Source organism: Armigeres subalbatus, unplaced genomic scaffold, assembly GCF_024139115.2.
Source record: "Armigeres subalbatus isolate Guangzhou_Male unplaced genomic scaffold, GZ_Asu_2 Contig433, whole genome shotgun sequence".
Classification (NCBI taxonomy): Eukaryota; Metazoa; Arthropoda; class Insecta; order Diptera; family Culicidae; genus Armigeres; species Armigeres subalbatus.
The window spans coordinates 1-25,023 of NW_026943187.1; the positions used below are offsets into that span (position 1 = coordinate 1).

The following is a 25,023-nucleotide window of genomic DNA, read 5'->3' on the forward strand; positions in this document are numbered from 1 at the left end:
CCTTTTCGATCTCTTTCTGATTGAGCATTTGTGTCTTCTGATTGAGATGAGTTTGCAGATCCCTCACCCTTTCCTCCAATGTTCGATTACGACGATTCAGATCGTCAATCGAGCTCTCGTAGATAACAATTTTATTCTCCATAGCTTTAATCTTCTGCCGGTTCTGGCTCAGTACTCCTTTGATTGATGCATTTTCCGCTTTGAGTGCAACATTCTCTTTTTCGATTTTCAACAAATTCATTCGAAATCGATCCTGACGGGCATCATAATCATCGCATAACGACCGGCGTTTCGCGATTCTCATTTCCAATAATTTGATCAATTCTTTTGTAATCTCCTGCGCCTCTGGACCATTCATCTTTAGCTCTGGGAAGTTAGGACCAAGGCTGTAAACTAACCCCAGATCCACATCAATTTTTCCACCCTCGTGGTGTCGCTTCTCGATGTCGTTCATTGCCATCTTGAAGAGTTGGTTAGCCTTACGACGCCCAGGGGTCAAACCCATGTCAACCTTAACTGGCGTTGGCCTTGTAATCTGGACGTCCTGCGTCATTTCTGCAAACTTCATAACCTGAGCAGTCTCATCATAATCTTCTGCTCTTGGATTGACGCAGACAATCATTCGAACTTGTCCTTCACCGTCGAAATAGTTCTTGAACAGATGGGTTATCTTCGAGTCTCTGTAGGGTACCTTCTTTGAACTCCCCGTCATCTGGTTTTCCCTCAAAATCTCCAAACAGGTCCGCAGGGTCATCAAACTGTTATTAATATTGCCTGCCTCGCGCAATCGTTGCCCTGTGTTTCCTGTTCGACTGGTTCTCTCACTTCCGGCCAGGTCCACTAACGATAGCTGACTGATCGTGACCGCGTTCCTATCCTGAACCGCATGCTCTCCGTGTTTATCGATGGGAGCCTGTACCAAACGAATGGTGAACACCGAGTGCGATCTGCTCGACTCGGCGTTAAGAATCGTGTGACCCACGCGTTTCCGCTTCTGGCCGAATTGAAAAACCTCTAGCGCTTCATCCATCGTTTTTACCTCCACTTCCGTTACACCGTGAACGAACATATTCCGACATGCATCCTCCCGAACCATTTTACTCTGCAGCGTCCTAAAACAGGCCAAAACGGATAATTTTTTTTTTATTCTAATAACAAACGAATCCGAGAGTTATTTCTATTTTGTAATATAACTCAATTGAGAACTTTTGAAAATATATAATTTTTTATACCTAAGGATTTTTTTTTAAAATTTTCGTGTCATAGGCCATTGTTCTACTGTTAGAATTGTGTACTCACTTCTGGATGGTCGTCTCTTCCAGCAGATCGTAAACGCTATTATTGTAGACCTCCACGTAGGTAATGAACACCGAGTAGATGTTGTCCTCGTCAATTCCGTTCAGTTCGGATGGCTCCACTGACGCTTTAGAAGCAATCTCCGGATCAATATCCTTATTGCGCTTCGCCTTGTTCAGCTTCGAGTGCATTTCTGCCTGCCGTTCCAGCATAGCATCCGCCTCGGATAATATATCGAACCCATTTAACCGGTCCGGTTTGAATACGAATTTCTTTGCCTGGAAATCGGCAATCGTTCGGAACAATGCGTCCAAGCACCGCGGCATGATGCCTCTGTGGTTGATATCGCCGGTCATCGTGTAGGTCTTTCCGCTTCCAGTGACTCCGTAAGTGAACAGCAACCCATTCCTGCCGCGGACAAGTCCCTCCACCAGGGGCTGTGCCACTGACGAGTAAACTTCGTGCTGCGAGGAGGACGCTTCGTAGACATGCTTGAAGATGTACTGCGTTTCCTTCAGGGCCGTTATTTTGTAGTTGATGGCAATCTCAGGCGGAGTCAAAACGACCGTATTGTGAGCGGTGACCCGCAAACAGGACAGATCGGATTCGCATGGCAATGGACGGACGCGGCAGTACACATGCACTGGATCGCTTTGCAAGTTGTTGCCAGAATTTCCACGACTTTGAAGGGGCGTAATCTTCGGCAGGACTTTGATGGGAGTTTTCTGGCGCCTGGAAACAAAATCGGTGTATTTAGATGAGAATCTGTGAATTTCATATTGCTTACTTACATCGTCTTCATTTTCGAAGCAGTGATATTTCGTCAGTATCAAATAGAAGTTTTTCATTAATTTCTCACTTGAATCGATGCTTTACTGGCGAAAATTAACTATTTTTCTACAGTTGAAATAAGAAAAACCGTTCGGCATTTGGCTGTGGCAAAAGTTCGTTACAGGAAACAACAACAGCAAAAGCAACGAAATGCGCGGAAGACACGCAAAGCGAGAACGCAATCAACGCCCAAATGAACCAAACGGGATACAGCCATTAGGGCAACTGGAAGTAGCGCAAAAGATTTGTGTACACGGCCACGGAGAAAAATGATAAAGGCTTTTTTATGTGACACTTCCAAAACTGAACTAAAGCTATCAGTACACTGTTTGTCATAATGACAAATATTTGTTAAGTCAGCATCAGATGGTAGAGCAGCAAACCTGAACACAGTTTAATAGTTCAATCCCGGAATTAAATATAATAAGCAAAAAAAAAATCATCGAATTCCAATGGGAAGAAAAAAGAAAGAAAGCAAACAATTATTTTATTTCTCATTTCTTTTTTTTTTCGTCCCATTCCAACTCGTCTAAAAATTTTGACATTTTGGCATAGGCGTGGAAAAATTGGTAGGGGCAAGCACTATATCAACTAAGGGTGAAATCAGGAGTGATTCAGTTTGATTCTAAATTTTCGACCACTATTCTAGTTTGAATTTGGAGCAAAATAGAACAAACTCGCTGGTTTCCCCAGCAGTGTTCTATTCATATTTTTCAAATTTTCAATTAACTGAAATCATTATGTTACTGCCAAGAAAGGCTCCGGAATTGCAAAGTGGATTGATCCGTAGATAAAATGACGCATCCATACACCAAAACAATTGAAAAATATTTGAATCTCGTGATTCAATCGTGGTTCAAATCTGTAGAAAATAGAACGGAGCGTTATACCAGTTTTATTTTTTTGACAGTTGACTGGTATAAAAACTGAATCTAGAACAGCTGCTGGGAAATTTAATGTTTCAGATTCATATTCAAACTGACAGCCCCGAACGATTTGAATCACTGCTGATTTTACTCTAAGGCTTTGGTCCGATTCGCGAATTAAAATCAAATTCAACTTAAAAGTGACAGTTCAGAAATTATTAAATCCCCCGCTCATAAGAATGGCTGGTGCTACCCAGCAAGAACAACAGAACATCTATCAAAAATGATTCAACATCTGTCAAAAGTAAGCTTGCTCTGCGGGCAGGGTTATTTGGAAATTATTGAACTGTCATTTTTAAGTTTAATTTGATTTTAATTCGCGAATCGGACCAAAGCCTAAATAATTCGCCAAAAGCGGCTTTTGAGCAGCACTAAAATATATTGTCTGTTTCCTTGGTAACAAAACGCGCCGACCATTTTTTAGGCACTATCAAAATCGTCGCCAACATCTTTATTCTAAAATTATGTTAGGGAAGATCCATTAATTACGTAACGCAAAAATTGGGCATTTTCAACCCCCCCTCCCCCCTATGTCACACTTTTTGTATGAAACATCTGAAATTTTTGTATGGACCGTCACACTTTGCTCAACCCCCCCCCTCTGAGCGTTACGTAATTTGTGGACGTTCCTTAGGGTAAAGTGGCCAATAGTGGACCCCCAACCAATAGTGGACCCTCCAGCCATTTTTGCATTTTTACAGCACAATGTAAACATTTTGCTATGAAATTCCATCGGGACAACCTACCTTACAGTCCTATGATTTGATTACATGCATTGGAAATGCTATGGAAAGCAAAATTAAATGTTTTTTTACAATTCTATAGAGAATAAACACGAGAGTGTCCATTATAGGAATATTTTGGGGGGTCCATAATAGGGAAGAAGAACATCCCGAAACGGAACATAAAAATCAAATGAAGTGTCGACTATAGGGAAGCAAATTCCTATTATGGACCCCCAGAGGGTCTACTATAGGGCGAATTCAGTCAGACTTTAAAATGTTAATTTCAACGAATAACGTCTTGTATTTGAGTGTTTTACAAGGGGTTGGACGCTGAGCACAATGTTCCATGCACATATTTTTGCATTTTAAGGCACATGTGTTGCACACTCTGCGGCACACTTTTGACATTTGCATGATCAGAACATGAAACACCGGCAACCTTGCCAAATTTTGTTGTGGTTTCATCGCGGACGTATAGGGTAATCGCCTTTATATACGCAGATGCTCCAGTGTAATAATCAACTACGAAACAAAATCAGCAAATATGAAACCAACATATACAACTAGAAGTCAACTGCATTTAAAGCTGGAGTTTTTTTTTAGTTAATGCTGTTTCCGTGCATGGTACTGTGAATTTGATATGAGGTCGGCATTTTCGGTGATTAGGCGTGAATAAAAAACTTAGATAGATTTCAAATACATCTTCTTATCCAATGGCCCTACAATCCAACTGGAATATTGACTGCCATTTGCATGAGTATGTATATTATGTGGCAAGTACACTTGGGCCCAGGGAGCCGAGCATGTTTCCCATCAGATAACATTCTAAGCCGAACTGAGAAACAAACTCGCCATCATCGGATTGGCAAACCGACGCTTTTTCTCCCAAAGGCAACTAGAGATCCAATACATATGCAACATAACAACATGTATACGCTTGGGTAAGGGGTCGTACACTTATTACGTAAGCAATTTTTCTGAGTTTTTCGAACCCCCCTCCCCCCCTGTGTAAGATTTTTTTCATACAAATGAATTTTTATTTATATGGACCGTAAGATATTGACCAACCCCCCCTCCCCCCATAAGTGCTTACGTAATATGTGTACGGCCTTTAAGATTAATAATTTGAACCGACATTCAACGACTGGTAAGGGTTTTAATCAATCAAAATCAAATAAAAGAATGATACGAATATTTTCAGCCGACTGATATGCTGCGGTACCTTGAAATATTGAAATTAAACTTCCTACATTGTGATTTCGAAAACGGATTTGGTATAAATAATGATATCATTGTCTGATAAAATGTAACTTGTCTTGTCTTGTCGGGAATGGTTGCATTTACCCTATACCAGCAGCAGCAAGATATGAGCAAAATCCCTGGTAAAAGAATCAGTCTGCGATTTTCAATGTGTACCTGAGAAATTGTCCCCTAGCAACAATCGTATGTGAATTTAAATGTAGTATTCAGCAAAAGATTTAAACAACTTGAAGAATATTTATTGCTAGAAAACATTTTCGAACAAGGGTCACCTATTCCGTATGGCCCCGAATATGGTGAGAACAATAAAGTTCTTAATAAAATCGATAAACCACTTCAATTTTACGTTCTGTTGGCTAATGTGCTAGCTGGTGATGAAATTGTAACAATTGATCCTAAAACAGATCGTAGAGAACGCTAGGATCTCCAAATAATTTGTTCGTTGTTCTATTTCCGATGAAAATTTGATGTTGTTGTTGACTTCCTGAATTCTGATTTTGAAAATAAATGTTGACATAAGCACAGTGTTGCCAGATTTTCTAATTTGTCACGAGTAGCATGTCAATTTGACGTAAGGCACAAAGTGGAAAATCGTTGCACACTTTGGCACACATCTCGGCACACATTATCACACAAAATTACAAAACAACGAAATAAATTGTGCTCAGCGACCCACCCCTTGGTGTTTTATGTATGTATCGTAAAGAGGAGATGCAGAACTTGGTATTAGATGTCAAGCAGAATTAATATGTTGAAAATTTCTACTCCTTGTGACAAAAAGAGCAAAATTTCGCTACTAGGGGGTCCACTATTGGGCATTTTACCCTAGTTTTATTAGAAAATAATCACCTGTCATAAGACGAGTTTATACAATCCCATTGAATTCCACCACTTAATTGTATCTTGACAGATACGTATTTCGACCTCAAAAGTAAGGCCGTCTTCAGTGTCTCGTACTTGACTCGACCAAGTCGAGTCAAGTACGAGACACTGAAGACGGCCTTACTTTTGAGGTCGAAATACGTATCTGTCAAGATACAATTAAGTGGTGGAATTCAATGGGATTGTATAAACTCGTCTTATGGGGTCCGTACACATATTACGTAAGCACTTATGGGGGGGAGGGTCGGTCAATATCTTACGCTCCATATAAATAAAAAATCTTTTGTATGAAAAAAATCTTACAGGGGGGGAGGGGGGGTTCGAAAAACCCAGAAAAATTGCTTACGTAATAAGTGTACGATCCCATGACAGGTGAAAACATTCCACTAAAAAGCTCAAAATAATTTTCTTATAGAAAATAATGTCAATCTGCATTAAAAACAGGGCTCAATTTTGGGAAATAATGTGATTATTGAGTATATAAAATTTTGTTCACAGTTGATTTGACAGATGTAGATGTTTCATAACATTGTAAATTAACGTCCAAGTCGGGTGGTTTAATCCCCGGAAATAGGCAATTACCTTTGATTGAACAGATCTTAGGGCCATTTCTGCTGGCGACGATTTTGGCGTCAATTTGTTTTGCGACGATTTCAAATCGTCGCGGCCGATAAGGTGGGAAATTGATAATATATCTTATATATAGATATTTTTGGCAGTGTATGTAGTTTGACAGCCGTTTCACCCTCCTGCAAAGAATCGATTGAGCGTATCTAAAAAAATGACGGGAAGAGTCAATTATTGGTGAAATCTGCAATAATTTTAATCAATCATTATTGATTTATTGGCATTTATCGGTGAATACAACATCAAAGTAAGAGGGAGCGCAACAATGAAGAACAGTATGGATAGATGTCACAAGCGAGCGACGAGTATGAAGCAAACATAAATTGAAATTTTTTTAGTAGGGGGCCAGTTGTGAGAACAGCATTGTTGAAATCGCTGTTATTCTGCCTCACGTCCACCCAGGAACGGCATGGGCAGTAGCATGGTGACTACTCTTACCAAGACAGGCCTGTCACCATGCTACTACCCAAGCCGTTCCTGGGTGGACGTTAGGCAGAATAACAGCGATTTCAACAATGTTGTTCTCACAACTGGCCCCCTACTAAATAAAAAATTTCAATTCCTGTTCGCTTCATACCCGTCGCTCGCTTGTGACACCTATCCATACTGTTCTTCATTGTTGCGCTCCGTCTTACTTTGAGCTTTAGATGTTGTACTCACCGATAAATGCCAATAAATCAATATGTAATGATTGAGTCATGTACGGTGATCAAAAAACTTTCCCAATAATAATTTTAATTGCAACATTTTTTTGTTTCCGGTTTTCCTCCGTGTTGTTGACCTAAAAGAAGTTGAGCATTATTTGAAATCCCCTTTTTCTCGCTTCTTTTTGCTTCCCGATTCCGCTGATGGCGCATATGATATTCGGCTGAGTGGCTGCCTTCCTTCGGTTTCTCGTCCATTTCTACAGCAGTCATCGTCAAGTGAGGTTGGATTAAAAACTAGTGAAGTTATAAATTTTAAAAAAATATGTGCTTTTTCAATTTGCAACTGTAAAAAAGCGATAAATTTGTTCCCAACAGGTAAAAAACAATCAAAATAGTTATAAATATCAACATTCTTTTAAACTAAATTAAAAACGATTTTAACCATTAACCCACGCCGCATGAGGTGCCAACACGGCATTCTTTTCTTTTCTATTTGAGTCACAAAAAATTTTAGAATTTGATCCAGAATATTGTCCATGTTATTCAAATCTGTGATTTTGATAATTGTTTGCCATTATTTAATTTTATTTAATAGATTTTATTAGTGAGATATAAATTCATAAGTTCACAATGAAACTAACCTCAAAACCGACATTTTGTTTCTGTCTTCCATTTCCAGATAAGATGACCGCAGCGGAAATGACTGATAAATGAAAATAGCAAAACAAGCGGAAAGGTTATTTTGCTTGAACTTTTGAAAAGTGTGTAAACATCCTCGCCGGCCAACAAGCGGCGGCGGCACCGAAATCGAAGCGCAATGTATTTATACAACTTTATCCTACAGCGCGCAACCGGGATAACCCACGCGGTCCATGGCTGCTTTGCCGGAACCAAACAGCAGGAGATCCTGCTGTCCAAGGGCAAGAGCCTGGAGCTCGTCCGGCCGGATCCGAACACTGGCAAGGTGCACACGTTGCTGCAGACGGAAATCTTTGGCGTGATTCGGTCGCTGATGTCGTTCCGATTGACCGGAGGAACAAAAGGTATGTAGTACGACGGGTAGTCTGGGTGGGCAGATTCAGGCAAATCTTGCTTCACCCGTGAGCGAAATACAACTCCGGATCACGGGTGAAAACTCTAAACATTGCCTAGAAAAAAAGTTCACATGTCGCTTTTGTAGTGTGACCCGAGCGCGCTACGAATTGAAACTTGAGAGGACAATACTTTTTTGTGATGGAAACATTTTGGAAAATTGAGAGATAAGACTTCCCTTGGATAGGTTAACGTTCGTCTCCGGCGATTGTGCTATCGGGTTGAATGTCATAATTCAAGGGAAAGCAAATCCATTGAAGTATAGGCGTGTAATTGCCTGTTTTGAGGTTTTTGCACACGACTCGATGGGATAGTTTTTCTCAGACGTTTCTAAAGATGTTCTGTTATTCATTTGATGCTTAGTGAATTTTCTTTCTGTTTTGTAGATTATGCAGTCGTCGGTTCGGATTCGGGACGAATCGTGATCCTGGAGTACAACCCAGCCAAGAATCAGTTGGAAAAGGTTCATCAAGAAACATTCGGCAAATCCGGATGCCGTCGCATTGTTCCGGGTCAGTTTCTGGCCATCGATCCAAAGGGCCGTGCCGTAATGATCGGGGCAATCGAAAAGCAGAAACTGGTTTACATTCTGAATCGAGATTCGGAAGCAAGGTTGACCATTTCCTCCCCTTTGGAGGCACACAAATCAAGTACGCTAACGTATCACATGGTCGGAGTGGATGTTGGATTCGAAAATCCCATGTTTGCTTGTTTGGAAATCGATTACGAAGAGGCAGATTTGGATCCCAGCGGAGAGGCGGCTGCCAAAACGCAACAGACCTTGACTTTCTATGAATTGGATTTAGGATTGAATCACGTCGTACGAAAATATTCGGAACCGCTTGAAGAGCACGCCAACTTCTTGATTTCCGTTCCCGGCGGAAACGATGGTCCCTCCGGTGTGTTAATTTGCTCGGAGAATTATTTGACTTACAAGAATCTTGGGGACCAGCACGATATCCGTTGTCCGATTCCCAGAAGGCGCAATGACCTTGACGACCCAGAGCGTGGAATGATTTTCATCTGCTCGGCAACCCATCGAACCAAGTCAATGTACTTTTTCCTGGCACAGACCGAACAGGGCGACATCTTCAAAGTAACATTGGAAACTGATGACGACGTGGTGTCTGAGATCAAACTGAAGTATTTCGATACTGTGCCTCCAGCTACTGCTATGTGCGTCCTGAAAACCGGCTTTTTGTTTGTGGCTTGCGAGTTTGGCAACCACTATCTGTATCAAATTGCCCATCTTGGCGATGACGACGACGAGCCTGAATTCAGTTCGGCTATGCCGTTGGAAGAGGGAGACACTTTCTTCTTTGCGCCTCGTCCTTTGAAGAATCTGGTCATGGTTGACGAAATTCACTCGTATGCTCCAATTTTGGGCTGCCAGGTAGCTGATTTGGCCAACGAAGACACTCCGCAGCTGTACCTGGCGTGTGGTCGAGGACCGCGTTCATCGATACGAGTGCTCCGCCATGGATTGGAAGTATCGGAGATGGCCGTTTCGGAGCTTCCCGGTAATCCGAATGCTGTCTGGACTGTCAAGAAACGTATTGATGGTGAGTGTTTAAACATGTTTGCATTTTCATTAAAAATTAAGATTCATTTAGCTGACTGACAACAAATTGCGCGAGAAAATAAATCGACATCACCTGGAGCCGTGGCTTGTTCCCTTCGCGGGGTTCAGGATTGCGAGTATCCGAAATCGGGGGCTGATGACGCCACTTCAATGTGTCATCGTACCTCAATGTCGAAGAACAAACAGTCCACCGGTTCTACCGGAAGCTGACTGAAGTTGATATATTCCTGATCCTTGGCGTATTGCCCGTTGGGCTCTGATCGCTGTAGATAAACCATATCCGCTACATTTGCCTCGCTACTGTCAGTCAGTTTTGCTCAGATCCGAAATTAGATAAAAGTTGTAGAAGTGCGAATTATTAATCACAAAAGCTGGTGTTTTGAATGCAAAGATAAACCAAAATGCAAAAGCACGAAACCATTGTCACAAACACCAGTTTTTCCTCTCATTTTCAGACCGTCGTGGTTGAGTTGAAATTTGGAGGTGATCTCTCTACAATCCATCAGTAATGTTCTTCGCCAATAGGTAAGATAAGCGATACTCGATTCGAGTCTATAAACCACTTAGGAACAGACTACACTGTTTTGTACAAGAAGATTCAGAGCATTTTGGTTAGGCAACTTTTTCTGTAGACATGATCAGTATCCAGAGCTGTTAGAAGCCGCCACGTTTCCCCTCTCTTTTTGTTCCCTACTTGCAGAGGAATTCGATGCGTACATCATCGTGTCGTTCGTGAATGCTACCCTGGTACTGAGCATCGGCGACACCGTCGAGGAAGTCACCGACAGTGGATTCCTGGGAACGACACCGACGCTGAGCTGTTCGGCTCTCGGTGATGATGCTCTGGTGCAGGTCTACCCGGACGGCATTCGACACATCCGGGCGGATAAGCGTGTCAACGAGTGGAAAGCCCCGGGCAAGAAGACTATCACCAAGTGTGCCGTTAACCAGCGGCAGGTGGTAATTGCGTTGTCCGGTGGGGAGCTGGTGTACTTCGAGATGGACCCGGTGAGTTGGGAAAAATTTGGGTGTATAGCGGGAAAGTGTGTAGCACTTTGCAAAATACTCTCTTTTTAATAATAAAAAATGTCACGTATTCCTTTTCGCTCCTTCAATTATTTTATACCTCGGAGTGCGTTTTAAATAATTGTCACTTCGAATCTTGTTATGCTGTGAGAACTAGAGGCTACACATTTTCATGCGTGAAATACACATTTCCATGATGAACACCTTATTCAGAATTCTTTTGAAGAGTAAAATGGTGTCCTGCAGTGCTGACTCTGTAATTAAATGCAGAACTGCTTATTCGCTTTATTATTTTGGATTGTAACAATTTCGTCTTTCTGCTTACTCCACATGCAGACTGGCCAACTGAACGAATACACCGAACGCAAGAAAATGCCCAGCGACGTGATGTGTATGGCGTTAGGTTCTGTTCCGGCAGGAGAGCAACGATCCTGGTTCTTGGCCGTCGGCTTAGCTGACAATACGGTCCGCGTCATTTCGCTTGACCCAAGTGACTGTCTTTCGCCTAGATCCATGCAAGCGCTCCCTTCTTCCGCCGAATCGCTGTGTATCGTCGAGATGGGAACCGGAGACACCAACGAAGAGGGTGTTGTCTCGTCTGCCGGTTGCTTCTATCTGAACATTGGCCTAACGAACGGTGTCTTGCTACGGACTGTGTTGGATCCGGTATCGGGTGATCTGGCCGATACACGAACCCGTTATTTGGGATCCCGTCCGGTGAAATTGTTCCGCATCAAGATGCAGGGATCAGAAGCCGTGCTGGCCATGTCCAGCCGAACTTGGCTGAGTTATTACTTCCAGAATCGATTCCATTTGACCCCGTTGTCGTACGAAACACTGGAATATGCATCAGGATTTTCGAGCGAGCAATGTTCCGAAGGTATTGTGGCTATTTCAACTAACACGTTGCGAATTTTGGCGTTGGAAAAGCTGGGTGCAGTATTCAACCAAATTACCTTCCCCTTGGAATATACGCCGAAGCGTTTCCTGATTCACAATGAGACGGGAAAACTGGTCATCAGTGAGACCGACCACAACGCTTACACGGAGGAAACAAAAACCATTCGTAAGAAACAGATGGCGGATGAGATGCGGGAAGCAGCTGGTGAAGATGAGCAGGAGTTAGCCAATGAGATGGCTGATGCGTTTATCAACGAGGTGCTTCCGGAAGATACATTTTCGGCTCCGAAGGCAGGAACAGGAATGTGGGCATCACAAATTAGAGTAATGGATCCAATCAATGGACATACCTACTCGAAAGTACAATTGGCGCAGAATGAAGCCGTGCTGTCCATGGCCTTGGTGCGGTTCGTCGTCGACCAGAAGTGGTACGTTGTGGCAGGTGTTGCCAAGGATCTGCAAATGAATCCCAAGATTGCTAACGGAGGCTTTATCGATGTGTACAAGTACGACATTCATACGCATCAGCTGGAGCATTATCACAGAACAGAGATCGATGAAGCTCCTGGGGCAATTGCCGGTTTCCAGGGACGAGTTCTGGTCGGAGTCGGACGGGTTCTGAGGATCTACGATCTCGGTAAGAAAAAACTGCTGCGCAAGTGTGAGAATAAACACATTCCCAATCAGATCGTCAATATCCAAGCGATGGGCTCGAGGGTGTTCGTTTCCGATGTTCAAGAATCGATCTACTGTATTAAGTACAAACGGGCGGAGAATCAGCTGATCATTTTCGCTGACGATACTCACCCACGGTGGATCACGACTTCCACACTGCTCGACTATGACACGGTTGCGACGGCCGACAAGTTCGGGAACGTTGCCATTCTCCGACTGCCGCATTCAGTCTCAGATGATGTTGACGAGGATCCGACCGGAAACAAAGCTCTGTGGGATCGAGGTCTGCTAAATGGTGCCTCGCAGAAGGCCGAGAACATCTGTACATTCCATCTGGGCGAAACGATTATGTCGCTGCAGAAGGCTACCCTGATTCCGGGTGGATCGGAGTCGCTTATTTACGCAACGATGAGCGGCACTGTGGGAGCGCTGGTGCCGTTCACCAGTCGGGAAGATTACGACTTTTTCCAACATTTGGAGATGCACATGCGCAACGAGAATACACCGCTGTGCGGCAGAGACCATCTGAGCTACCGGAGCTACTACTACCCGGTGAAGCACGTTATGGACGGCGATCTGTGCGAGCAGTTTACCTCGATGGATCCGGCCAAGCAGAAGAGCATCGCGTCGGATTTGGGCCGGACACCGAACGAGGTGGCCAAGAAGCTGGAGGACATCCGGACGCGGTACGCGTTCTAAGCTACTTTGTGGCGGTAAGTGTTTTGCTCCAATTTTGAACGAAAGATTTTGTTTCATTTTTGCAATGATGACTTAAATTTATGACCTTTGGACACTTAAGAATATCCGATGTTTACGAACCTACGTTAAGTAGCTAACTGACAGTTATTCTCACTTGACTAGAATTTTACATATTGAAGCCATCAGATTGTTCACAGTTTATTTCGTTTGCAGATTTGCGAGGGAATGTACACTTGGAGGTGCAGAGTACAGCCGATAAAAAGGTGAGTAATTATTGTCGAATCAAATACAAAGTAAACCGAACAGATTTTTATGATGAGTTGCTAAAATAGACCTTTGGACACCTAAAGAATTTGCATTGATTAAAACTACGTTTAAGAGCACTGATGTTTTTACATCCTAACGCTGAGAAGTAGAGTGAAAAGTAGTAGTAGTGGAAAAACTACAAATCGATTTTTCTTTTTCATTTCCAGATCTTAACTGTAGAGGAAAAATGTGATTCCGTAACAGCCGAAGGTAAGTTTTATTCATCCATAATAATGCTTTATAAACAAATGCAACAACATGTTCATGATGAATTGCTTAAATAAGACCTTTGGACACCTAACGAACAGCATTGATTAGAAATACGTTAGAAAGCACTGATGCTTATTTAGAGAATTTATTATAGAACAAATTGTCGTTGTGATCAACGACTAATGGCAACGTTTTTCCTGTTTTTGCAGAACATTGAATCCAACATTGTGCTGACAGAATCACCAAACATTATTTAAGGTAAGGTCATTTTTGCGTTAAGAAATGTTTTATTTCGAATGGGTGTCGACTCAACAACTTTACCTACTTGTAACTTTATCTGGTTGGCTGCAGCATCGGTATACAAGCTCTAACTTTCATTTCCTTAGTGTCCGAGTAAAATTGTATTGCCGTCTATATTGGGCCAGTTTCCCGAACGATTAGGATCAAATCCACCGCTTGTTCGTGGCCTTTAATAAAGTCGTCGGCCTTTGCTTTTTAATTGAGTATTGTTTTTGCTTTTCTTTCTTCCAACATTTGGACTCAGCGACCAGCCCACTGAAGTCTCCCGTATTTTATACGATTCGCAATATTCTTTTTGTGCACTTGATACAGCTCATGATTCAAGCGTCTATGATATATCATTGTTAGAGTATTAGACGCACCAATTTACTCAAAACCCCCGAAAAATATCCGGTCCACGTTTTATGTCCGTAGAGGGCTATTGAAAGAATCGCAGTTTTATACAGAGAAAATTTCGTTGCCGAACTTAACCTGGTTACGTTAGGCGTAGACGGTTCTATTCGCAGCAGCAAAATGTCTTCATTTCACGGGGCACGTCATTGTCACATGTTACAAGTGTTCCAATGTGAACGATTTCTTCAACAATTTCACCATCAAATCATCATCAAGCCACTACCTCAGCACTAACACCACCTGGTCTATCTCTATCTCCTCTTACAACTATGTGATTTGTCTTGGTAGAGTTATTGGTTAAGCCTTTCCTCGACATGTCCCTCTTTAGTAGTAAAAACGCCTCTACTACTGCCCCCTGCGATCGATTCCAATGAGGTCGATGTCGTCCGCAAACCGTGCGATGATAGTGCCGTTCCTTTGCACGCCGAATCTCTCCTAATCGCGCTCTCGAGTGCAATGTTGAATACTAAATTCGAAAGTACTTCAATCCAACTAAGGCAGCGGTTCTCAACGTTTTTCTTGAGTGGTACCCCTTTGAACTTTTACATTCATTGAAGTCCCATTTTTTTCGCTGTAAATGAAAATAAGCATAACTCATGAGGTATATGAAAAACTGACTTTAAAACTAATGGGAAATTGGCAATCCAAAGAGTTGCATCAAGCTTCCTATAAGACTTTTACACCAAGACAATAAGTCCTATAAGATTTTGAACACTTTTGGAGGCTCCCGAGCCTCTTGAACGGAGGCTTACGAGCCTTTTGAAATGAAGCTTCCGAGTCTCTTGAAATGAGCCTTTTGAAAGGATTCTTCCGAGTTTTCTAAAAGGATGCTTCCGAGTCTCTTGACAGGAGATTTAGAAACCTTTGAATAGATGCTCAAGAGCCTTTTGAAATGAGACTTCCGAGCCTCTTGAAAAAAGGCTTCCAAGCCTTGTGAAAGGAGGCTTCGAGGCTTTTTGAAAAGAGGTTTACGAGCCTCTTGAAAGGAAACTTCCGAACCTTCTGAAAGGAGGCTTCAGAGCCTCTTGACAGGAGACTTAGGAGTCTTTTGAAAGGAGCCTTCGGAGCTTTTTGAAAGGAGGTTTCCCAGCCTTCTGAAAGGAGGCTTCCGAGCCTTTTGAAAGGAGAGCTCTGACCTTCTTGAAGGAGGCTTCCGAGCCTCTTGAAAGGAGAATTCCGACCCTCTTGAAAGGAGGCTTCCTTGCCTCTTGCATAGAAAATTCCGAGGCCTTTTGAAAAGAGGCTTACGGCCCTCTGAAAGGAGAATTCTGAGCCTCCTCTTGTCAGGAGATTTAGGAGCCTTTTGAAAGGAGGCTTCGGAGCTTTTTAAAAGGAGGCTTCGGAGCTTTTTGAATGAGGTTCCCGAGCCTCTTAAAAGAAGAATTCCGAGCCTCTTGAAAAGCTTCCGGCCCTCTAAAAGGAGAATTCTTAGCCTCTTGCCAGGAGACTACGGAGCCGCATGACAGGAGACTTAGGAGCTTAGGAAGCTTAGGAGCTTTTTGGAAGGAGGCTTCGGAGATTTTTTGAATGAGGTTTCCGAGCCTTCTGAAAGCAGGCTTCCGAGCCTCTTGAAAAGAGAATTCTGACTCTCTTGATAAGAAAATTCCGAGCCTCTTGAAAAGAGGCTTCCGGCCCTCTGGAAGGAGAATTCTGAGCCTCCTCTTGTCAGGAGACTTATGAGCCTTTTGAAAGGAGGTTTCGGAGCTTTTTGAAAGGAGGTTTCCGAGCCTTCTGAAAGGAGGCTTCCGATCCTCTTGAAAGGAGAATTCCGAGCCTCTTGCATAGCAAATTCCGAGCCTTTTGAAAGGAGGCTTCCGGCCCTCTGAAAGGAGAATTCTGAGCCTCCTCTTGTCAGGAAACTTAGGAGCCTTTTGAAAAGAGGCTTCGGAGCTTTTGAAAGGAGGTTTCGGAGCCTCTTGAAAGAATTAAGAGAATTCCGACCCTTTGAAAAAAGGATTCTGAGCCACTTGAAAAAAAAAATCCGAGCCTATTGAAAGGAGGCTTCCGGCCCTCTGGGAGGAGAATTCTGAGCCTCCTCTTGTCAGGAGATTTAAAAGCCTTTTGAAAGGAGGTTTCGGAGCTTTTTGAAAGGAGGTTTCCGAGCCTCTTGAAAAGAGACTATCGAGCCTCTTGAAAGAAGGCTTTCAATCCTTTTGGAAGGAAGCTTCGGAGCTTTTCAAAAGGAGGCTTCCAAGCCTCTTGAAAAAAAACACTTCGGAGCCTGTTCAAAGAAGGCATTTTCCGATTAGCTCATAATGAAGCTTCCAAGCCTCTTGGAACGAAGCTACTGAGCTTTTTGGAAAAATCCATCATCCCTCTAATACAGAGGCTCCTACCTTTAGATTCTAGATTTTAGTCACTCGACGTTTTTGTCCTTTTGACCTTTTGTCCCACAGCTCTTCGCACACTGCGCTGGTTATGGTAGGTTTAAGAATAAAAAATACACATTTACCAAACCGCTAAACTTCAAACTGATGTCAAACTCAAAGACAGCTGCATTACGCTGCACATTTAGTTGCACTTTTATTGCATCTGACGTCGATTGACAACCGTTTGACGTCTAGAATGCGTTTGCAGTTATCAAACGCGTTCGTTAACTGAAACGTAAACATGTTGCAGTAATCGAACGACTACTGTAGTACTAGCATTCGACTTCGACTCTTCGATAAACCGAATGAACTCTTCGGGGTTGTGCTTATTTTGTTTTGTGTTAATTTTTTTTACATTTACGCAGTGTCCGTATTATTATTCATTTTCCATTCTCTTAAACACTCGAAGAGTATATTTTTGTGTTAATTTCCTACTAATCTAACTCTTTACTTTCGAAGAGACGTTAAAGTTCATAGCCAAATATTTCAATAATTCCGTCAAAACCAAATTCGTTGCATGTTTTGATAAAGTTGTATCAGTCGACACCTTGTTCCTTTCCATGATGTATAACCGCTTGTCGGTTAACCGTGTTTCAACTGAATTTTGTTGATTATAACTTTTTGTTGCTGATCAAAGTTCTTCCTTCGACAAAATTGCAAAACCGGAAAAAGATGTTTCTAATCAATTTCCTTTGTTTGTTCCAGATAACAATTCAACTAGCGCAACCATTAGACCAGTAGCCTTCAAATAAAAACTACGTAATTGCGATTCGCAAACAATGACTACTGAAATCCTTTATAATTAGACTAAAAGGTAAGTAAACATAAATTGCGTAATATTTGTTTTGATGATGTCATGATGAAATATTTTTTAACGCAAGATAGACTAAAGAACAACATTGATTAAAACTCCATATCTGATCGATGTTTTTCTTCTAGTCTTTGCTCTACTGTTACTTATTTTTTTTAATATGTGTTTTCTGTTTGTATTTATAGAAGTCCTAGCCGAGGTTGAATCTTCATTACAAACAAAGGTAAGAATTGATCAGATTGAATGTGGCTTTAACTCAATTTTATGATGAAATATTTTATACGCAAGATAGACTAAAGAACTTCATTGATTATAACTCTCATAACTGATTCGCTTCTTTAATTGATTCGACATATTAACTTACTGAATTCGTTTATTAAATTATTCTTTTTTTTATATTGCAGTGTTTTTTTCTGTTGGAATTAGTATTGCCGTTTCGTCCAACATTAACTCATTGAGGTAAGTGTTGTATCATCTATTCTGCCTATGATCGCATATCACTGCTATATGAAATTTCCCACCATAAATGATGTTACTCTTAATATACGCTATTACGGCCCAAATGCTCAGGGCAGAAGTATGATTATCTATTTTTTCTGATTATGATTTACAAAGTCAGTGTTACGAAAATATTATCGACAAGGTTTATAATATTTTTCTCTTTTTTAACAGATCAAGTTCATCGTCACCATCAACTCCATTGGATGATTGAATATTCGTCGAATGATAACATTTAATCAAGTCGTTCTGGTAAGTTATCATAATATAGTTTATCGTAATCTCTTTAGTAATGACGTCCAAATTTCCCGAGATTGTGTTGTAACACCTATCAATTTTTATGATGATCAACAAAAATAATAAGTTCGGACTTATGAATTTTCATAATGATTCGCTATGTTTCACTGACACCTTCAACAACTCTCTACCACAACATCATTTTTATAAATCCGACAAAATGTTTTAATAATCCGTTTATCTTCTCCTTGACCCTTCCAGCACATGGACACCTTCAGGTACCAATTCGCGTGGCTGCTGCCAGTATCTATTACACATATGTGTTGTTTGCCTGACGAAACTGAAGTCACATTATAATAAACTTTCTTTTCACGTTGTAGTGAACCCGCACTTTTTCTTTGAATCCAATGTAATAATCATCAATTAGATTATCATTCACCGTATATTTAACCCGCAGACGCCGAACGGCAATTATCTTAACATCAAAACGGAACATACAGCATCCGTACAACCATACAAACGCAAATTGTGTGCACAGACAAAAAATAGCGAGTAAAGCAAACCCTAAAAAAAGTCAATAAACAACAACCCTTGAATCAACTCGAATGGCGGCGAAATTTTTCTCACGCAAAATATCCGAATTTCTCAAGATGATGACAGGCTTTGCTTGGTTGGTTATGTTGTATACGCCTCTATAGCGAACGATAGTGCGGTACTTAACAGCTTGTTTCTGGTCCCTCTCCTTTCGCTTTGGTTTTTGAAATCTGTTTCTTCAAAAAGGTCGCAAGCTTCGATCGCCACCACCGGGTCCAGGTGTCGAATCCGAAGAACGGTAGCAGTGTACCTAATGCTGCGAACAACTGCTCCCTTTTCCCCTTTGTTGTTTTTTTTTTTCCGGTTCTTGACAATAATGGTGCCAGCATGTGATCAATTGGTTACGTTTGTTGTGTAATAGGCAGGTAAGTAGGTCCCGATGTAGGATAAGAAATGCGAATGGGATGGGGTCAAGGGAGAGTTTTATAAAATCTGCATAAATTGCATCGTTTTAACCAATAATTGTGCTTTTTGCTTTGTTAACCAATAATTGTGCTTTTTGCGTAAAGGCTATATGTTCGCTTTAAAAACAATCTTTTTGTAGAAGACCCGGCAGTGTTGTCCAACTATCTGTGTAAAAAAAAATCGCTCTTTGATTTTACTCCTACTAAACAATTTTATAATCCTAACTAAGTAAGTGCAATTAATATCCCACTATTAGTTAGATTGTTAAATTAGATTATAAAATTGTTTAATGCATAGCTCCAACTCCAGTTTATCCGTCATTAAAGTAACAAAGCTCGTTCGTCATGTGTCCAGACACTAGCGAAATTCGGGAGTTTTCTGTGGACCGAAAAATAAAGCACGTTTTGCTTGTTTTGTTTACAACTCAACTCATTTATTATGTATTGGGCGATACAGGTTTGAAAGAATGGGCGTTTCGGCGCAATCATTAACAATCATTAACATCTTCCCCCCAGTTGGCACGCAGTGTCCAAACAATTCCCTCGGAGAGGGGTGTCTTCAACGGGTAACACCGCTATCTTACTGACCGCTCGCTTCACTTCTCCATTCGCTGTACGCACGGTAACAACTCGAACGATGTTGTCAGAGCCAGGGTGTATCTGCGTAATCCGTCCCATCTTCCATTGTTGAGGAGCAATGTTCTCCTCTCGTAGGACTACCAGCATTCCAGGATTGATTTTCAGTTTTTCCTTATACCACTTACCCCTGGGCTGCAACTCGTTCAAGTATTCCGATGACCATCTTGTCCAGAACACTTGCTTTTGTCTTCGAAGATACTGCCAACGGGATAACGACGTAACCTTGCTTTCTTCGTAGTTCGGTTCAGGTGGAGCCGTCAGCTCGCGACCCACTAAAAAGTGCGCTGGGGTCAACGCTGACAAATCGTTTGGATCATTCGACATTTGTGTGATTGGTCTCGAATTGAGTACTGCTTCAATTTGGACAACCACCGTTGTCAGCTCTTCATAGGTCAATGACGTTTCACACAGCACCTTCTTCAGCAATGATTTGGCTGCCTTCACCCCAGCCTCCCAGATCCCACCAAAATTTGGAGAACGAGGCGGAATAAAGGACCATTGTATCTCCTTTGCTTCACAAAACTGGTTGATCTTATCGTTAGTTTGCTGATTCTTGAAAAGCTCATACAGTTCTGCTAACTCTGACTGAGCTCCACGAAAATTTGTAGCATTATCAGAGTGTAGTTGCTCTGGTGTACCCCTCCTTCCGACAAATCGCTGGAGAACTGCCAAGAACGCTTCCGTTGTAAGGTCCGATGCTACCTCCAGGTGTATAGCCTTAGTGGCCATACAAATAAAAACCGCAATATATGCCTTTACACGAGCTTGACGACGACCTTGCTTGATATAAATAGGCCCCGCATAATCAAGTCCTGTTCGGGCAAACACTGGAGCAGGAACAACACGGTATTCCGGCAAATTTCCCATAAACTGTTTAGTTTCCGGTGGTTTCATACGGAAGCATCTCACACATCCATTCACCACTTGTCGTACAACGCTCTTACCTCTGATTGGCCAGTATCTCTGCCTTACGATGGCTAGTAATCCTTGTTGCCCAACGTGCAGGTGTTCCCTATGCAGTGACTCAATCAAAATCCTTGTGACATGATGACCAGAGGGCAGCAGTAATGGATGTTTCTGATGGAACGGAATCTGCGCATGTTTCAGGCGGCCGCCCACCCGCAGCATGCCATCAACGTCGATGAAAGGTGCAAGCTGCAATAACTTACTCTTCTTAAGCTTGTCATTTGCTAACATATGGAATTCATCAGCAAATACATTTCGTTGAACATTTAGAATAATCTTTGCCGTAGCACTCCGCAGTTCCGGAACCTTCAGTGATCCAGTTGTTCGATTCTCCTTCTTACTCCGGCAATTATTCACGAAACGATACAAATAAGCCACGATCCTTTGCAGTTTCCTAAAGTTACTGTATCTTGTCAAAAGCTCGAATGGCTCGAAATGTACGACTATTTGGCACGTTTGGATATCCTGTGACTGTGAAGCTTCGTCTTCGAATGGAATAGATTCTAGGGGCACATAAGTATCTTCCTCGTGTTGTAGCATCACTGGGCCGTACCACCAGAGCGTGGAATGCTGCAGCTCCGACGGTGTAACCCCTCTTGAAGCCAAATCAGCGGGATTGTCCTTCGTATTGACGTAACGCCACTCGTACGCATTAGTCAAAAGATGGATTTCCCGAACTCTGCTACCGACGAAAAGCTCTAGACTATCAGGAGTTCTTTTAAGCCAACACAAGACGATTTGTGAATCACACCAGAGGAGCACCTTATCGATCTTCATATCTATAGCCTTCAACACATTCGTTACCAATCTTGACAACAGTAGAGCACCGCAAAGTTCAGCTCTCGGTGCAGTATAGGGCCTTCTTGACTTCTTGCTCCCTGGCTTCGTGGGTAACGGCGAAACTCGAGTTTTGCTGCTGATTAGATGCATGACAGACGTACCATCACTCCTCAAACTTCTTAGGTTTCTTCTTAAGTTTCGGCATCCTCTGCCACCACACAACGTACGATCTTAATCTCATTGATTTGCTTTAATTGGTTCTTGAAGCGCCGCCAATCAGCCTCAAGCTCAGTCGGAAGTGGCTCGTCCCAAGGCAACTCCAACGACCACAACTGTTGAATGAATAGCTTTGCTAAAATGGTCACTGGCTCCAATAGACCAAGGGGATCAAAAATTTTAGCGGTTTCCGACAAAACTATTCGCTTCGTGTAGTTGACAGGAGGCTCACTAGAGCTATGAATCTTAAACAGAAACACATCGTTTGACGAGTCCCACAGGAGTCCTAGGGTTTTAATCACGTCGTTGAATTCACTATCTTCAATTTTTACTTGTTGTTCCCTGTCTGGCTCCGGAATAGCTTGTAGAAGTTCAGGTGCATTCGCACACCACTTGTGCAGTTCAAAACCTCCTCGCTTCAATAGTTTAATAAGTTGCGACTGGCATTCCAACGCCTCCTCGATGGTATTTGCTCCCGTTATTGCGTCGTCCATATAAAAATCATTCTTCGCTACTCGGGCTCCAAGTGGATACTCCTTCTCTTCCTCTATAGCAAGCTGTTTCAAACAGGCGGTTGCGCAAAATGGAGCACATGACGTGCCGTATGTCACTGTCTTCAATTCGAAAACATCCAACTTCGCTTGCGGGTCTTCCCTGTAAAGCACCCTAAGGTAGCATGTGTCCTTGTCATCAACACGAATCTGTCGAAACATTTTGATCACATCTGCGGAGAATAGGAACTTGTACTTCCGGGCACGTAGTACTATTGATGCTAGGGTATCCTGGATCGTAGGTCCTTTCATCAGTACATCGTTCAATGAGACGTTGGTATCTGACCGTGACGATGCGTCGAATACCACACGCAGTTTGGTAGTTGAGCTCGATGGTTTTAAGATGGCGTGGTGTGGTAAGTAAAACCCCGGGCTACCGAAATCTTCGACTTTCACACAATGTCCGAGACGCATATACTCGTTCATGAAGGCGGAATACTGCATTTTCAAGTTGCCATTCGCCTTCAGCCTTTTCTCAAAAAAGCTCAAAGCAGCTCAAAGCTCAAAGCAGCGCAGCTCAAAAAACAGCTCAGCTCCGATGAGCATGTCCACCCTTGCAGGAAGGTTGAATCTGGGGTCCGCTAGGCTCGCATCTGGAGGAAAGTTCCACTTCGAAATATTCAGCTTACGAGCTGGTAGGCAACCGGTTACTTGTGGAACAACTAGGAAATCGAGAGTCCACGATGCTTTTTGCTGCGTTGATTTCACTCGTGCTGAAACTTGATTCGTCACGACACGTTTTTCTCCGCTGATTCCGATTATCGGAGCATGGACTTGTTTTCCTTGCAACTGCAGCTGGCGAACCAATCCTTCAGATAGGAAACTGGATTGAGATCCCGAGTCCAATAAGACGCGACACAGATGATATGATCCCTTGTAATCTTGCACTTCTACAATCGCTGTTGATAATAACACTTGTTTTCCAAACACTTGTTGCGACGACATCACGGTGCTAACGCTGGCAGTTGGACTCGAAGCAACAGAACACCCAGATGGAACAGATTCGTCTTGTTCACTCGCAGTTAGGTTAGGCATTTGTTGCACCGAAGAAAACTCCTCAAAATGTAGCAGGGTATGGTGCCTTTTTCCACAACCGCTGACTGTGCAGGCTCGAGATTTACATTGACCAACTCGATGCCCACGTTTCAGACAGTTGAAACATAAATGCCGTTCCTTAACCCTCGCCATCCTATCGGAAATCGACATCCGTTTTAGTCCGTCACATTTGTTTACATTGTGGACGCCGTCACATATGGAGCATATTTCTTCACTTGCTTGCTGCACCGCATGTACTCTTTGCAGTGGTCTTGGTACAGGTGCAAATAGCTTCGTCTTGCCTGATTCTATTCTTGTTTTTGTTTTAGCTTCACAGCGCTCGAGAACAAAGCAACGATTTCGCAGGAACTCAAGGGTTTCTTTATACTTGGGTAGCTCCCTCGGTTTTACACTAGTTTCCCATAGAGCTACAGTGGCGTTGTCCAGTTTAGATGTCAGCAGAGAAATGACCAGTTGTTCTGACATTCCTTGCATAGGAAGTGCATGAAAATTCAGCGCTTCTACATGTCGGCTACAATCGTCGACCAATTGCCGCAATTCGACAGAAGTTTCTCTTGACATCTTTCGCAGATTCAGCAGTCCTCCAACATGCACATCGACGATAGTTCTTTCGTTTTCGAAACGTTCTTCGAGGACATCCCAAGCGATCTGAAAATTGTTCTCGTTGATGATCTGGTCACTCAGTACGCTCTCAGCCTTCCCTTTCAGGCACTGCTGCAGGTAATGTAGCCTTGATGCATCCGAAAGATGAGGATGTTTTTGCATGAGATCCACAAACAGCTGTTTGAATCGGAACCACTTTTCATACGCTCCATCGAATATTGGCAAGGGAACGTTTGGCAATCCTGGTACATGGTTGAGAACGGTTGGCTGTTGATTAGCTTCTGCTACTACAAGCTTAGCTGGATCGTCATTTCTTCGGAGGCCATCGATTGCTTGACAAAGTTCAACTCGCAGATCTTCGTAACTAATTTCAAAATCGATGAAAGACTGCTCTTGCTGTAGTCGTTGATCAGGAAACTCCGCATACACTTCATTCTGTATTACGTTGTATTCGTCGTAGCAGGAATCCACACGTCGCAAATATGTCTCCAGGTGATAAACACTGTTATTTGGCGCCTGATCCAACAGATTTTTAACGCGCTGCAACTTCGCTGCTACTGCGTTCCGCCGGGCGGTAAATGCGTGCATTTTTAATTCTGCCATCGTTTGTTGTCGTCGGTTTTCTTGTCTCCTCTTCTGCTCTTGAATCGGAGAGTGTAAAACACTTCCTCTACCTCTTCCGCGTGGCGTCAACAATTCGCTCTCTTCAGTCATACCACTACACTTTGTTCACTTTTACTTCAGTTCGACCGGCTTCACGGTGACCGGTGCTTTCATCTCACTTCTCACTTTTTCGACGGGTAGCAACTATTACCGGTGCCGGTGTCAACAAGCACAAACACTCGACCAGTCCCGCGAACGCGATGCTCTTTCTACTTTCACTTCTCTGACCGACAGGCTTCCTCGAAACTACGGTGCTTCT

At 42.6% G+C, this 25,023-nt stretch overlaps 5 protein-coding genes across 8 annotated transcripts; 1 reads left to right on the forward strand and 4 right to left on the reverse strand.

The window, feature by feature from the left end:
• Nucleotides 1-3: 3 nt before the first annotated feature.
• On the reverse strand, nt 4-2,279 carry LOC134204167 (kinesin-like protein KIF23; the record flags this gene model as incomplete). Its single annotated transcript, XM_062678991.1, has 3 exons — nt 2,088-2,279; nt 1,300-2,028; nt 4-1,112 (listed from the first exon to the last, which is right to left on the reverse strand). Coding segments are annotated over exons 1-3 (1,849 nt in total), but the record flags the coding sequence as incomplete, so codon positions are not given.
• A 5,132-nt stretch (nt 2,280-7,411) lies between these two features.
• On the forward strand, nt 7,412-18,898 carry LOC134204165 (splicing factor 3B subunit 3-like). Of its 4 annotated transcripts, XM_062678989.1 has the most exons (14): nt 7,413-7,569; nt 7,874-7,955; nt 8,039-8,237; nt 8,673-9,848; nt 10,569-10,876; nt 11,231-13,182; nt 13,382-13,431; nt 13,642-13,684; nt 13,894-13,942; nt 17,452-17,560; nt 17,743-17,780; nt 17,962-18,016; nt 18,230-18,307; nt 18,554-18,898. In XM_062678989.1, the coding sequence occupies exons 3-6, from the start codon at nt 8,207-8,209 to the stop codon at nt 13,166-13,168; spliced, it is 3,453 nt and encodes a 1,150-aa protein (XP_062534973.1). In that variant the 5' UTR covers nt 7,413-7,569; nt 7,874-7,955; nt 8,039-8,206; the 3' UTR covers nt 13,169-13,182; nt 13,382-13,431; nt 13,642-13,684; nt 13,894-13,942; nt 17,452-17,560; nt 17,743-17,780; nt 17,962-18,016; nt 18,230-18,307; nt 18,554-18,898. The 4 variants fall into 4 exon arrangements, with proteins under 4 accessions (XP_062534974.1, XP_062534973.1, XP_062534971.1 ...); XM_062678987.1 differs by having other exon boundaries at nt 7,874-8,237; XM_062678988.1 differs by having other exon boundaries at nt 7,874-8,237; nt 13,382-13,428; nt 13,640-13,684.
• An 890-nt stretch (nt 18,899-19,788) lies between these two features.
• Nucleotides 19,789-21,672, reverse strand: LOC134204168 (uncharacterized). The gene has a single exon (XM_062678993.1). It carries the CDS (start codon nt 21,670-21,672, stop codon nt 19,789-19,791), a length of 1,884 nt encoding a protein of 627 aa, XP_062534977.1.
• Nucleotides 21,673-21,866: 194 nt separating this feature from the next.
• Nucleotides 21,867-22,886, reverse strand: LOC134204169 (uncharacterized). Its single transcript, XM_062678994.1, has one exon. It carries the CDS (start codon nt 22,884-22,886, stop codon nt 21,867-21,869), a length of 1,020 nt encoding a protein of 339 aa, XP_062534978.1.
• A 51-nt stretch (nt 22,887-22,937) lies between these two features.
• Nucleotides 22,938-24,689, reverse strand: LOC134204170 (uncharacterized). Its single transcript, XM_062678995.1, has one exon. It carries the CDS (start codon nt 24,687-24,689, stop codon nt 22,938-22,940), a length of 1,752 nt encoding a protein of 583 aa, XP_062534979.1.
• Nucleotides 24,690-25,023: the final 334 nt, after the last annotated feature.

Bases quoted from the DNA above. Each gene is read 5' to 3' on its own strand.
- LOC134204170 (XM_062678995.1), bottom strand. From the start codon at position 24,689: ATGCACGCATTTACCGCCCGGCGGAACGCAGTAGCAGCGAAGTTGCAG.
- LOC134204169 (XM_062678994.1), bottom strand. From the start codon at position 22,886: ATGCAGTATTCCGCCTTCATGAACGAGTATATGCGTCTCGGACATTGT.
- LOC134204165 (XM_062678987.1), top strand. From the start codon at position 8,012: ATGTATTTATACAACTTTATCCTACAGCGCGCAACCGGGATAACCCAC. The intron at 9,849-10,568 runs GTGAGTGTTTAA...CCCTACTTGCAG, and splicing joins TGTCAAGAAACGTATTGATG to AGGAATTCGATGCGTACATC. The intron at 10,877-11,230 runs GTGAGTTGGGAA...CTCCACATGCAG, and splicing joins TGTACTTCGAGATGGACCCG to ACTGGCCAACTGAACGAATA.
- LOC134204168 (XM_062678993.1), bottom strand. From the start codon at position 21,672: ATGAAGATCGATAAGGTGCTCCTCTGGTGTGATTCACAAATCGTCTTG.